This window comes from Balaenoptera acutorostrata, chromosome 2, assembly GCF_949987535.1.
Source record: "Balaenoptera acutorostrata chromosome 2, mBalAcu1.1, whole genome shotgun sequence".
In the NCBI taxonomy this organism is placed as follows: Eukaryota; Metazoa; Chordata; class Mammalia; order Artiodactyla; family Balaenopteridae; genus Balaenoptera; species Balaenoptera acutorostrata.
Window position 1 is genome coordinate 178,201,925 of NC_080065.1, and position 13,902 is coordinate 178,215,826.

The 13,902-nt window shown below is 56.5% G+C and overlaps 1 protein-coding gene across 7 annotated transcripts; it reads right to left on the bottom strand.

The window, feature by feature from the left end:
• Positions 1-4,629: 4,629 nt before the first annotated feature.
• PLPPR2 (phospholipid phosphatase related 2) lies at positions 4,630-13,773 on the bottom strand. Of its 7 annotated transcripts, XM_007168928.3 has the most exons (11): positions 13,691-13,773; positions 13,243-13,577; positions 11,897-12,017; positions 10,987-11,066; positions 10,262-10,450; positions 10,000-10,135; positions 8,900-9,171; positions 7,826-8,002; positions 7,165-7,287; positions 6,793-6,844; positions 4,631-6,667 (listed from the first exon to the last, which is right to left on the bottom strand). In XM_007168928.3, exons 2-11 carry the CDS (start codon positions 13,435-13,437, stop codon positions 6,324-6,326), a joined length of 1,689 nt encoding a protein of 562 aa, XP_007168990.1. In that variant the 5' UTR covers positions 13,438-13,577; positions 13,691-13,773; the 3' UTR covers positions 4,631-6,323. The 7 variants fall into 7 exon arrangements, with proteins under 7 accessions (XP_007168992.1, XP_007168991.1, XP_007168993.1 ...); XM_007168930.3 differs by lacking the exon at positions 13,691-13,773 and having other exon boundaries at positions 4,630-6,667; positions 10,262-10,375; positions 13,243-13,485; XM_007168929.3 differs by lacking the exon at positions 13,691-13,773 and having other exon boundaries at positions 4,630-6,667; positions 8,900-9,123; positions 13,243-13,485.
• Positions 13,774-13,902: the final 129 nt, after the last annotated feature.

Genomic DNA, 13,902 nt, shown 5'->3' on the forward strand with positions numbered 1-13,902 from the left:
AGCAAAGCAGCTGTCTTTGAGGGTCTAAAAGAAGAAGAGTCTCAGCTGGCATCCTCATTGGCCTGGGGGCTTCTGGAGTCCTGCTTGGGGTACAGTGGGAGGCAGGACCATAGAATAAAAAAAGGGCCAGGAGAGAAGAGGCAAAGATGAAGGGGCTGGGAGACTGAGGGAGAGCCACAGCACGACCTTGTTTGTCACGTTCACTTCGGTATCTTCAGTGCCCAGTCAGTGCCTAGGGCATTGCAGATTCTCAATACAGGTTCGTTAAAGGAATAAATGAAGAAAGGAAGGTAGAACTGATGGGAAACTGGGAGAGAAGGAGGAACAAGGTGAATGATCAAGTGATCACTGGTTGGGTCTCTTCACCTAGACTTCTCCCCAGAGCTGCCACTCACGCCCCTGTTGCCCTGGCAACTCTGTCTCCTGGTAACTTCAAAGTGGTGCTGTTGCCAGGAGACCCAGGGGCAGGGCTGAACTGAGATTTCCAGGGCTTTCTCTCTCCCTCTGGGGCCAGAACACAGCTCCACAACATCCCCCAATACACCCACTCACAAAGCCGGGTGCCCCCACACCCCTCTACAAATACATACAGACACACACACACACACACACACACACACACACACACGGCATCTCTGCATATATTTCACTTCCAGAATCCCCATCACTCACATGCTCACAGCCATTCCTATCCTGACACAACGCATCCCATACACACTCTTCCCCACATTCATGCCCCCACACCCTTTCCCTTGCATGCATACAAAAACACACTCTGATACAACCATACCATTGTCACTACACACACACACACACACGAGGCATGCTGTTACATTCCCCAGTCAAATGCACAACCTCAGCCCCATGGTTCACCTCACTTTGCAACACTCTAAATACACAAGCACCCAGGAGTGACACCCGTATCACACAGTTCCACACAGTTATATACATGGGAGTATGCCCAACACAGCCCCATTTCAAGTCCTTTGCACTTGCTGTTCCATTGCCTAGAGCACTCAGCTTCCAGATATCTATCCCTAATTGTTTTCATTCCATTCAGATCTCTGCTCAAATATCACCTACTTAGGCTTTCCCTGACCACCTGTGTAAAGTCACACACCCTTCACTCTTTAATTGCTTATTCATCTTTATTTCTCTTCAAATAACTTATCACTTCCAACCTTATGTATTTATTTTATTGCCTCTCTCCCCACTAGTATGTCAGCTCCACCAGGGTAGGGTCCCTCTTTCTTTCACTACTGGGTCCCCAGCTCCTAGAACAGTACCTGGTGCAGAGTAGGTGCTCCTAAGTGTAGCAGAGTGAGTATATTGGCAGAGATGCAGACATTAGGTGTATCTCTCATGCATACGGTACTTCTTTCCCTACCTTCTCAGGATCCCATCTTCATGTCCTGACAGAAGGACTCTTACCTTAGAGGGGCTCCCTGGAGGAGGCAGGACCGCCGGGTGAGGGGACAAGGAGGTGGAGAGCTCAGGGTCAGTCTGTGTTCCTCCCTGGTTTATCAGCATCCTCAAGTGATTCGTTCATTCATTTGGCAAACACTTATTGAGCACCTACTGTGTGCCCAGCCCTGACCTAGGAGGCACAGGTGTTCAGCGGTGAACAGACAAAAAAATCTCTGTCCTGGTGGAACTGACATCCTAGCGAGGGAGGAGATAATGAAGAGTTTAAATAGTCTATGGGCAGATGATAAGTGTGTGCAAAAAAAAAAAAAAAGTTTGCACAGGGAAGGGAAGGGCCAGTTGTTTATTTGGTTTTTGCAATTTTGAATAGGGTGGTAGGGGCAGGCCTCCCTGAGAAGGTAATACTTGAGGAAAGGCTTGAAGAAGTTGAGAGAGGGAACTGTGTAGCTATGTAGGGGAAGAGAATTCCAGGTGGAGGCACCTTCAAGTGCAAAGGCCTGGGGGCACTGGGAGAACTTTGGTTTTTCCATAGAGTGCCATGAAGAGCCAACAGAGGGTTTGAGCACAGAAGGGTCATGGTCTAACTTACATTATAAGTCGGAGCTCAGTTTTTTAAATAAATTTATTTATTTTATTTATTTATTTTTGGCTGCATTGGATCTTCTTTGCTGTGCACAGGCTTTCTCTAGCTTCGGCGAGCAGCGGCCACTCTTTGTTGCAGTGAGTGGGGTTCTCACTGCAGTGGCTTCTCTTGTTGCCGAGCACGGGCTCTAGGCACGTGGGGTCAGTAGTTGCAGCACGTGGACTCTAGAGCGCAGGCTCCGTAAGCGCGTGGACTCTAGAGCGCAGGCTCCGTAGTTGTGGTGAACGGGCTTAGTTGTTCCGCGTCATGTGGGATCTTCCTGGACCAGGGCTTGAACACATGTCCCCTGCACTGGCAGGTGGATTCTTAACCAGTGAGCCACCAGGGAAGCCCGGAGCTCAGTTTTGATCGAGTTGAGCTTGAGAGGCTGTGAGACTTACTGGTGCATGTTGAGAAGGCTTTTTTTTTTTTTTTAATTAGAGGATCTTTTTTTAAAAAATACATTTATTTTATTTATTTATTTATTTTTGGCTGCATTGGGTCTTCGTTGCTGCACATGGGCTTTCTCTAGTGGCGGCGAGTGGGGGCTACTCTTCGTTGCACTTCGCAGGCTTCTCATTGTGGTGGCTTCTCTTGTTGCGGAGCATGGGCTCTAGGTGCGCGGGCTTCAGTAGTTGTGGCACACGGGCTCAGTAGTTGTGGCTCGTGGGCTCTAGAGCACAGGCTCAGTAGTTGTGGCACACAGGCTTAGTTGCTCCGCGGCATGTGGGATCCTCCCGGACCAGGGCTTGAACCCGCGCCCCTGCAGTGGAAGCATGGAGTCTTAACCACTGGACCACCAGGGAAGCCCTTGAGAAGGCTTTTGGGGTTTTTTTGTTTCTTTTTAATTAATTAATTAATTTATTTATTTATTTTTGGCTGTGTTGGGTCTTCGTTTCTGTGCGAGGGCTTTCTCTAGTTGCGGCGAGCGGGGGCCACTCTTCATCGCGGTGCGCGGGCCTGTCACTGTCGCGGCCTCTCTTTTTGCGGAGCACAAGCTCCAGACGCGCAGGCTCAGTAGTTGTGGCTCATGGGCCTAGTTGCTCCGTGGCCTGTGGGATCTTCCCAGACCAGGGCTCGAACCCGCGTCCCCTGCATTGGCAGGCAGACTCTCAACCACTGCGCCACCAGGGAAGCCCCTCGAGAAGCCTTTTGAATAAGCAAGCACATCTTAGTCTGGATTTTCTTTTTTTTTTTTTAATGTTTATTTATTTATTTATTTTGGCTGTACTGGGTCTTAGTTGAAGCACGCGGGATCTTCGTTGTGGCATGTGGGATCTTTAGTTGCGGCATGTGGACTTCTTAGTTGTGGCATGCAGACTCTTAATTGCGGCATGCATGCAGGATCTAGTTCCCCGACCAGGGATCGAACCCGGCCTCCCTGCATTGGGAGCATGGAGTCTTACCCACTGGACCACCAGGGAAGTCCCTTAGTCTGGATTTTCTACCTAAAATTATCCACCCTGGGATGGGGGTGTGTGCAAGGCCAGGGCTGCTGTCTCCACCCTCTCCAGCGGGCCCAGACACTTTGTGTCTGGCAGCCCCGCCTTTACCCTTTCTTGGCCTCCGCTTAACATCAGGACCACGGACAGCGCCAAGTGGGTTGCAGTAGGGCGCTGTCCATTGTGCTGAAGTTTTGCTTCTTTCCTGCCCGCGTGGAGGCAGCTGTGAGTCTGGAGGAACCACGGGCCTCAGGGGTGCAAGCCCTGGAAATAGAAGCTCTGGGCGGTGAAGCAGGGGACTCCATGATTCTGTTCCTCCTCTGCCTGCAGCCCTCTCATGCGTCCACCTCATTCCCTGCAGCCCTCAATCCACCCCACCACCTCCTCCCCCTCCTCTCCCCTCTGTCTCCCTGTCGCTTGCTCAGCTCCAACCGCACAGGTGTCCTCACTGTTCCCCGAACACAGCCGGCACGTTGCCACTTCAGGGCCTTCATTCTTGCTGTTCCCTCTGCCTGGAACGCTCCCCCCCGCTCCACACTGCGGATACGTGCATGGCTCCCTGCCCTCCCTCCTTCACACCTCATCTCCGGTGCCAACTCCTCACAAAGAACTTCCCTGACCACCCTCTTTAAACTGCAAGCTGTGTCCCCATCCCAGAGTTGTCCCATTGTCTTCTCTAGCTTGAGTTTTCTCTATCACTTATCAATCTAGCATATCAGCGATCTCAATCCCTGACCTAAATCCTTGATCCTACAGTTTAGAATTGAGAATTTTTCAGATTTTCGAAAGGTTCTACGGTGTAAATACTATGCACTGAATAACACCCCTAGTTGGACCTGGGATAACATTCTAAGTCGAACACTTTATCTGCAGGAAAAGAATAGAATAGTCACATAAAGTTAAATAAAGAAAAGCTATAATAACCTATGTCAATTCAGGTCAGGTTTTGCCACAAATGAGAAACAAATTTTGGTTTCCAGAACTTCTTGAAATTTGGAATTGTGGTTTTGTGTATAGCTTATTTATCTTGTTTATTGTCTCTCAGGTGTTAGAAAGTGAGCTCCATGAGGGCAGGATTTTGTGTCTGTTCTGCTCACTGCTGCAGCCCCTGTGCCTAACTAAACAGCACCTGGCACTCGGCGGGGGGTGGGGGGGGTGGGGGTGCTCTATAGTGTTTGCTGAATGAATAAATGGATGGATGGATGAATAAACGAGAAAGGAAGGAAAGCAGACTCCCCTTTCCTGGTTTCTGATGACTCCGTGCCCTGAATGGCCTGTCTGAAGTCCCTAAGAGCCACAGTGTGTGTAGGGGGGGGAGGTGGTCTGTGGCTCTGTGTCCCTCCTACCTTCCCTGGTCTCTGCTGGGTCCTCAGGGATTGGTTCCCAGCAGAACCTCATAATCAGAACCCCTGCTCAAATCCATGTAGTCAGGGATTCAGCTTGGAGGTTCCTACAGCCTTCAGCATCCCCTTCTATTAGAACCCTTAGGGTCCCCTCACCCGATTCCCTGTGCCCTCTGCACCCTGGCCATGGTCAGAAACAGACCAGCCGCCTGGGGAAGGCAGTCATTGTGAGGCCCCTCACCGTGTGTTTGTGTGCCTTACATGCGGCTTGTAGGGCTGTTCGAATGTGACATGAAGAAACAAGGGCACAGAGAGGTTAATTAACTTTCCTGAGGCCACACAACCAGGAAATGCTGAGCCAGGATTTAAAGCCAAGTCACGGACCCCACAGCCCCATGCTGCCTCTCCACAATCGCCCTGTGACAATACACTCACACCCAGCCTCACTGACACCTAGACCCAAAATTAAAGTCCTCCACACCCTGCCACCTGGGGGAGGAAGGCAGGTGGCCAAACTTCTGTTACAAACAGGTCTTTATTAAAGATGAGGAGGGGACAGGGAAAGGGGGCAGTGTCTCCCCTGCCCACTGCCTTCGGCTGCCTGGGGTGGGGCGCCCTCTTTGCTCCACCTGTGCCCCTATGATGGCACATGTGTTCAAGGCTGAGGCATGGGGGGCAGTGTGAAGAACAGGGGTGGGTTCTAAGAAAAAAAAACTCCTTCCCCACGGCCCTAATAAATAACAGAAGGATTTGGGGTGACCTGGGCACAGGCAAGGAAGGATGCAGCACCCTGAACTCCAAAACCTCTGAACTGGGGCAAGCCCTGCATAAGTTGGGAGTTAGGAGGGACTGGGTGAGAGATTGCACATGAGGGAGGGGCTGAGAGAGGAAGGGGTACCCCAAGGACCCTGCCACGGGGGAGCCTGCCCCCCACCCTCCAGTTGGACTCTCTGATTCTGAGGAGAGAGGACCCGATGACAAAAGATGACCCCATCTCCCTCCTCTCCTTTGCACATGCTTAGACATGGGCGGTCCCCCATTGACTGGAATCATACCCACCCACCCTAGAAATTCTGAGAACCAAGGACTCCTATTCATTGTTCAGACGCTGAACACTGGCTAGAGTTGCCCTCTTGCCTGAGGATTCTAAGAAATGATGAGGAGGCTCCTATTGGCTGGAGTAAACTCCTTTTGGCCAGAATTCTGAGAACTGGGGGACTCCCATTGGCTAGGCAATGGCCAGTAGAGTCAGGCTTTGGCCCTTAAAAGGGCAATCCTAGGAGGCAAGGACCCATCTCCCAATTATGCCCACTTGGATGTCCCAGAGGGCAAGAGAGGCAGGGGGTCCCCTGGATGTCCTTCCAGCCATCCTCTGATGTCTGGGCCTGGCTGGATTGGGGACAAGGGCTTTGGCACTCACACAGCACACGCACACACACGCGTGGCAGGGAAGAAATGGGGACTGGGCAGATTCTGGGTGGGTGTTGGGCCTCACAGCAGGTGGTCACGGCTGGCAAACAGGTAAGGGCTGAAGTTGTCCCGGTGGAAGGGGGAGGGATAGAGTCCACTAAGGGTGTACAGGTCCCGCAGAAGGGGTGTGGGCAGCAGCAGCTTCCGGCCACGGCCACCACCCCCGCCCGGCCCCCCAAGCCCAGGGGAGGAGGGCGAGGGGCCCTGGCTGGGGGTTGGTGCTGGCAGGGGCAGGGGCAGAGGCAAGGGTGTTGGCTCAGACCTCAGTCGAGGGCGGGGCACGCGGGGTGATGAACACATGGCTGGAGCCCTAGAGGACACGCAGCTGGGGATCAGGTGGCCACGGTGGGCGCAGTTCTGCGGCTCTAGGGATCAGAAGTCAGGGGGTTAGAAAGCTTGGGAGGGGTCATGAGAGCACAGGTGAGACCTCTGTGGCAGTGACCGCCATCTGGAAGTCCCCCGTTTATCCTCCCACTCCCTCGACACTCACTGGATGGGGTGAGCCGTGCCGGTGTCGAATGCGGCCTGCAGGCCTCGGGTTCCTGAGACAAAGAGGCAGAGGGAAGGGGCTAGCGGCCCCCTGGGCCCCACTGGCCAGAGCCACAAGGGGCTCATCGGGCAGAGAGCCCAGTGGAAAAGACAACAAGTTTTCAGGATTAACCATGTTCCCTTGGGAGGGAGGGGGGGGCCCGCCCTTGCATCCTGTGGGACGGTCCCCCCAGGACCTAGGTCCACAGAGATGAGTGATCCCTCTACTTCTCCATGGCCCTGAGCCCCCCACTGCCTGCCTGACTTCCTGCCTCCTTTGTCCTCCTCCACCCACCACCCTCTCCAGCCGGGAGCGGCCCCCGGCCCCCCTTACCTGGGCCACACTTAACTTTTCGAGGCGGCTGTCCATGGTGGGGGCTTGGCCCAGGGCCTCCCAAGGGGAGAGCCTTCGGCCAGAGGGTGGCCGGCTCTGGAAGTTGTGCACGACACAGGTGACCTGTGACACAGGAAGGGGGCATGCTGAGGCCTGAGGCCAATAAGGTAAATTACCATCCCCATTTTTCAGATAAGGATACTGAGGCTCAGGATTTCAAAAAGAGCTAACACTTTTATGGTGCTTACTATGTGCCAAACACTGCTCTTTCCACTTTACTAAGAGATAGGTACTATTATTACTTATTCCACACGGGGAGGCAGGTAAGGCCGAGTTGTGTAAGAGGATCTGATCCTGTCCTTATTTAAACCTTTGGTATTTTGGACATTATGGGTTTTTGCATTAATTTTGATTTTTAAAAATGTTTCATTAAAATATTATTTATCTGCTTTACTGAGTGTTTTGGCTCCTCCTTAAATTTTGTGCTCAAAGCGAGTGCCTCACTCGCCTTACCTCGGTCCCAGTCCCGTTATCTCAGTTCACAGATGAGAATGTCCAAGCTAGGTAAGGTTAAGGGACTCGCCCAAGGTACAGAGTCCACACCCTTCACCGTCATGCAGTCCTGCCTCTTGGGTCAGGGATGGATGGCAAGGGGGCTCACCAGAAAGGTGGCGATCGCCGCCCCTGTCAGGAAGCCGGCCAGCACGTCAGACCAGTGGTTGCGGTACTCAGCCACGCGGACCACGCCCACCAGGAAGGCGGGGCACAGCAGGGCCAGGCAGAGTGAGGGTTTGACCAGGCGGGAGCCCTTCACGCGGAACACGAGCGTCACGTACATCTGCAGGAGCCGGATGGGTCAGAGGAGACATGGCAGCAGCAGTTCCCAAACCCAAGCGGACACTGCATTCAGGGATAGGGGGTGTGGCCAGAATCCTGAGAAGCCGCAATGGGACTGGAGGCACCGGCCAGGGGCTCCAGGGAACAGAGCCCGGGGGACAGGAGTTCAGGGGATGGAGTCATGGACCCCCAGTGGGCCTTTGCAGGGATGGGGGTGTGTGTGGCCTGAGCACCAAAGAGCAGTGGATAGGGTCTGGGGCCCAGGTCTCTGGGGGACCTGGGCCCCAGGTCCAGGTAGGATGGGGAAGGATGCTTGCTGGCTTAGGGTGTGGCCACAAAGTCAGAGGGTGGAGTCAGGGCTCAAGTGACAGGTCCAGGAGCTCCAGGAGGTGGAGTCCCCAAACCCCTGGGGACCACTGACGGGGTTAGAAGCACAGTCCCCAATGCCAGAAAAAGGAATCAAAGCAACAGAGGGTGCGACCAGGGAAAGACAGGGGACAGAGTCAGGAAGTTCCAGTGAAGTCGAGTCAGGAGCGTGGCCAGGCCAATAAAGGGCGAAGACAAACTGGAGGGCAAGGGCTCCAGGGGATGGAGTTGAAAGCCCATTACCGAGTCACCCAGCCAATATCCAGGACCTGTAGCATGGCGGAGACTTGGCTAGGCTTCAGGGTGCTGAGCCAATAGCCTCCTTTGGGTGTGGCATTAGTGGGTCAGGAGGCGTGGCCAGACACCAAGGGGGCGTGGCCAGGGTCCAAGGGGAGGAGTGGGAGCCTCCGCCCTAGGGACGGTGTCACAGTGATGCGTGGCCTCACTCGGGGAGGGATTGGAGGCTCCAGCCCAGACGGTCTCCTGCCCGCTGGCCGCCCCGCTACTGCCGTGCCCCCGTTTCGGGGCTCACCGCTGTGTAGGCGACGGCGTAGGCGCAAAGGGCAGCGTCCTTGCAGGGGAAAGCGCGGCGCGCAGCGGCCACAAGGCTGGGGCTGCCAGCACAGGCACCCTGGTCAGTGACGAAACGGTCGGGCCCTGGCCGGTCCGGTGAGGGTGGCGGGCAGCCCAGGGCCGTGTAGTTGGGGCGGCACACGGACAGGAAGTGCGGCGTCGGGTTGCCGGTCACCACCTGCCCTGCGTTGGCGAAGATGGTCGTGGTGAAGAGGCCGAAAGAGTAGACCCCTGGGGTGGGGTAGGAAAGGGGGTTCATGCCAGGGCCCAGCAGCCGACCTCCTGTGAGCCCCCTTACGGCTCATATAGGCCCCTGTCTCCTTGTTCCTGTGACAGACATTAAAGCATAGCTGGGACTCCCCCTAACACCATACCCCCATAATAACTGGGCCATGTTCCTCTTCCCTTGGGACCACCATGATGGCATTCTGGGCCTCTGGCCTCTGTCCCTCTGGGATTACCAATATGCCAGGAGTGGGCCCTCCTCTGGAATCCATTATAGCTGGGCTGGGACCCCTCAACAGCATTACATCAGGATTGGGCCCATGCCAGGGACCTCCTAGGACCACCGTGATGGCATTTCTGGGGCTCCCATACCTGCCCCTGGACTCGCTATTACTGAGCTGATCACTTTTTTCCTGGAGCACCACTCAGCCAGGGCTGGATCTCCAGCCCTCTGCCACAGGGACCACCATTTTGGATGAGCTCTGCCCTACCCTAAGGCCACCAGCTGTGGCTGGGACCATATTCAAAGCACAGCCAGCGTTCTCATCTCCCTGCCCCCAGGGCCCCCTGGTGTCTGTCCTGTGCTTTTTCTGCCTGAGACTCTCCTTGTGGCAATTTGGGGCCCTCCTCTTAGAGTTGTCATCATGGTTGGCTTAGGCCCCACCCATGTCTCTAGAACCTCCACCATGACTGACCTCAGCCCGCATCCCTCTTGCCCCATGAAGTCACCATCATGGCAATTCTAGGCCTTCCCCCCCCCCCCTGGAATTCTTACTATATCTGAGCCTGGCCCATAGCCCTTTTGCATGGCTGACCCCTGACCGAGTCACTCACCCAGGAAGCGGACCAGCCTCCGCAGCGGGGGGCTGAAGCGGCAGCAGGCCCCGGACACGATGGTGCTCTCCCCAGTGACTGGGATGGCTGACGGTGGTGCAGGGAAAAAGGCACGTGCCAGCTCCCCAAGCAGGATCTGTGGGCAAGACCGAGGCGTGGTCTTCCTGGCCTTCAAGCCCAGCCCTCCACCCATCTCCACCTGGCCCTCCTGCCTCCTGGAAGGCCCTTCCCACAGTCTGAGCCAGGTTACCCCCAGTCTCACCGTGAGGGTGGGCCCAGCGGTGACCAGGGCGTAGATGAGGGCTGGGGGTGCTCTGCTGGCAGCCTCAGGCCCTGGGTAGGGCTTGGCATAGGTACTGTCATAGCAGAAGAAGCCCTGGGTGTGCACGGGGAAGGTGTCCGTGAACTCCAGGCGGTAAGCAAGCAGGACCACGATGCCCAGCAGCACCGACTGCCGCCCAGCCAGGGTTGGGAGAGAGACAGAGTAAGAACAGAGAGGGTCAGGCCTGAGCTGGGCCACGGAGATGGAGACACAGAGATGGAGACAGAGACAAGGGGGAGAGAGAGAGAGAGAGATGAAGAGGAGAGAGGAGATGGGACTGGGAAGAGGGAGAGAGGACAGGGCCAGAGCTCAGAGAGAGAGAGAGAGAGATAGTGGGTAGTGGAGGAACAGACCAACAGAGAAAGAAAGAATACTACTGATAGAAATACTAGAGTTACCACAGGTGTAACTCTTATGGTGGGCAGGGCGGCATACTAAACCTCTTCCATGAATTAATCCATTTTACTTTTATAACAGCCCTAGGAGAGAGGGACTCTAATTATGCCCATTTGACAGATGAGGAAACTGAGGCTTGGGAGGGTATGTGAGGTGCCCAGAGTCCCACAGTAAGGATGGGCAGAGCTGGGTTGAACCCCGGATTGCCACTTCCGAAGGTGTCTCCTCCCCCTTGAGGGTCTGGGCAGGGGAGGTACTGTGCTCCTCACCTCCACGAAGACAAAGCAGGGAATGATGGAGAAACTCCTCTTCAGCTGAGGTCTCCCTCCCGCCATGGTGAAGGCTGGGCCTGTGGAGGAGGGGAGGGAGTGGCACTGCCAGGGTGGGGCCTAAGGGGAGGCTCAGGTCACCTGCTTGTGGAGTCTTCTGGCCACAACCTGGCCCCCATCCCTGGCCCCTCGGACTACAGCCAAGGAGCCCTGGCTCCGCCCCCTGAGTCTTCTAGCCACGCCTCCGCATATGCAGGTCTTGCCCTGCCCCTGCCCATTGGAGGCACCAGCCTCCCCTGACACAACCTGCTCAGCTCAGCCTCTGCTGGGGTCCCCACAGATTGTATAGTGGTCTTCTCCCCCCACAGCCTACACAGGAGATTCTGACCCCATACCTTTTAGCAGGGCCTGGCCTCCTTAGCATGTGGGACCCATGCCCTTGGCCTTTAGCAGAGACTTCTCCAGCTAATGCGGACCCCTCCCCCACAAAGAAGGGTCCTCACCCCCACTAGTTTTTAGGAGACCCCATACTCTTTCCCCACATGCTTTACAGGAGACCCCATGTTCCCTGTCACCCACCCCCACCAAGCCCCTCTCCCTATACCACTTCCCTCATGGCCCTCAGGGGCCTCCCTCTCCTGTCCCCATGGGCTGTGCCTGACTGGTTTGGGCTGATGGCCAGGCCCTCCTTCTCTCCCAGCTGCCTCTCCCTCTCTCCCTCCTTCCCCTTCCTCCCAGCCCGTCTGCCTCCCTGTATCACGAGAGGGCTATCTCCCCCTCAACGTGCTCTCCCCTCCCCCCAGTCTAACCTCAGTCCCCAGCACCTGCTTGACCCATTCTCCCAGCCTAACCTCACCTGTGAAAGGGCCCTATGACTTCCTGCAGGCCGCTGCCACGCCCACAGACTCACAGCCACTCCTGGCGGCCAGCAGGGCAGGGATGGTCACCCCCATTGCACAGATTTGGAAACTGAGGCCCAGGCAGGTAAGGGTAGGCACTCTGGGTCCAGTGCCCCATCCACGTGGCTTGCTCTGCAATGTGACATGTGGGGGTGAGGGTCACCAGAGAGCCCAGATGCCCAAGATGGCCACCTAGCCACGGCCCCCTCACCTTCTCAGAGACACAAACACACACCGGCACCCCCAGAGTACACAAGTCAGCCAGAGCTTCCATCCCAAACACCACACACACACTCATTCATCCCACCAGCGAGGATCAAGGGCCTGCTGGGTTCCAGGCCCTGTGCTGGGTGCCAGCCTTGTGGTGAACAAGACACGCTCGCTCATTCAGACAGGTGCCCAACACCCACTACACACATAACTGCACACACACAGCACAGTGTGCACACGGCCTGTCACAGACACCCACACAGATCAAACAAATCCCCCCCCCACACGGTCACTGGGACACAACAGGAGGTCCTTCACACACCTCACAGCCCCACACACACAGCCCTCACTCCACCACCATCAGGGACAGACTCGAGGCCGCCAACACACTTAAGAGCCGCATCAAAAAAAGAGTCACCACACACAGTGGGAGGGGGGGTCACAGAACTGGTCACAGCGTCACACCCCCAATTACAAGGCACAGGATGACACACATTAACAGTCTCTCGTCCACACTGACAGTCCTAGGAGCCCCCTGTGCCATCCACAACCGCGGCCACATGGCCACACGAGGGCACAGACATGGACCACGGCACAGACTCGCACACAGAGCCACACAGGAAAGGCTCATGATCACAGCCACACACTGGAACACGATAACGCCCCCCCCCACCATCAGAAGGAACACACAACAGCCGCCACACAATGACAGTCACATGCACACAACCATACAGACACCGAGCCAGCCACACAATCACTGTGACAGCAGTCACACGGCCACGCAAAGGCGACCCCAACAACACAGCCACCACACACTCACCATCAGAGTGATACCCACGGCGACAGCCGCAAATGACAGCCACAGGAGACACAGTCACAGAGACACGAGCCACACAATCACTCATACAGCCACACACTGACACGTAACGACAACCACACAATCACCGTCAGCCTCACCGGGGTCCCCTCCCCACCTTCCCCTCCCCCAGCCCGGTCCCCAAGCCTCAGCTCGCAGCCTCCCCTCCCCCTCCCCGCGCTGGACCCGCAGGGGACCCGACCCACAGGAACCGAACCCTGGCCAGACAGACCGAGGGTCGGAAGCAGGAGAGAAGGGGTACAGGGGGCTCCCCAAGGCCCTCCCCCTCACCGGGTCTAGACTGCCGCCGCCTGAGCCCCGGCTCCACCTAGACGGCCCCGGCGCGGCGGGACTGACAGACAGACGGCCGGCCAGCGAGCGAACGCAGAGATGGAGACGCCGTCGGCCGGCCGGGCCGCGCGGCGCCGCGCAGCGCAGACTCCGCGGCGGGGAGAGGGGCGGGGCCTCCGGGAGCGTTATTTGCATAACCCGTGAGGCGGGGCCTCGCGGAGTCTCATTAGCGTGATCCGGGGCGGGGCCTCTGTTGCTCTTTGGGGCAGGGCGTTTTAGAATAGATTCGGGAGGGAACGAAGGCTGGAGGTTGAGAGGGAGGACCCTGGTGGGTGCTGAGAGGAAGAGGAGGGTGGGGTGTCAGAGCGTGACCCCGGGCCGAAACCCTGGGAGGAAATGAGAATGATCCCCCCACACACACCCTGGAGTGCTGCTCAACCCCCCTCACCCCTGAGGCTCCAGGCCCTAGGGTGGCCCACTGAGGATATGGCGAGGCCATCAAAGGAGTTCTGCAGCAGGTGCACAGCGGACCTGGGGGGAGAGGGGGATCTGGGGGCCCCGGGGGACTCTGGACTGCTCAGAGCTGGGGCCGGGAGGCCATGGTGGGGGCAGGGGCGGAGATGAGTCCTGGGAGGAGAGGGACTCAGGTGGGTTCCAGGT

Bases quoted from the DNA above. Each gene is read 5' to 3' on its own strand.
- PLPPR2 (XM_007168928.3), bottom strand. From the start codon at position 13,437: ATGCAAATAACGCTCCCGGAGGCCCCGCCCCTCTCCCCGCCGCGGAGT. The intron at 9,172-9,999 runs GTGAGTGACTCG...ACCCCACCCCAG, and splicing joins GAGGCTGGTCCGCTTCCTGG to GGGTCTACTCTTTCGGCCTC. The intron at 6,668-6,792 runs GTGAGTGTCGAG...TCTGATCCCTAG, and splicing joins GGCACGGCTCACCCCATCCA to AGCCGCAGAACTGCGCCCAC.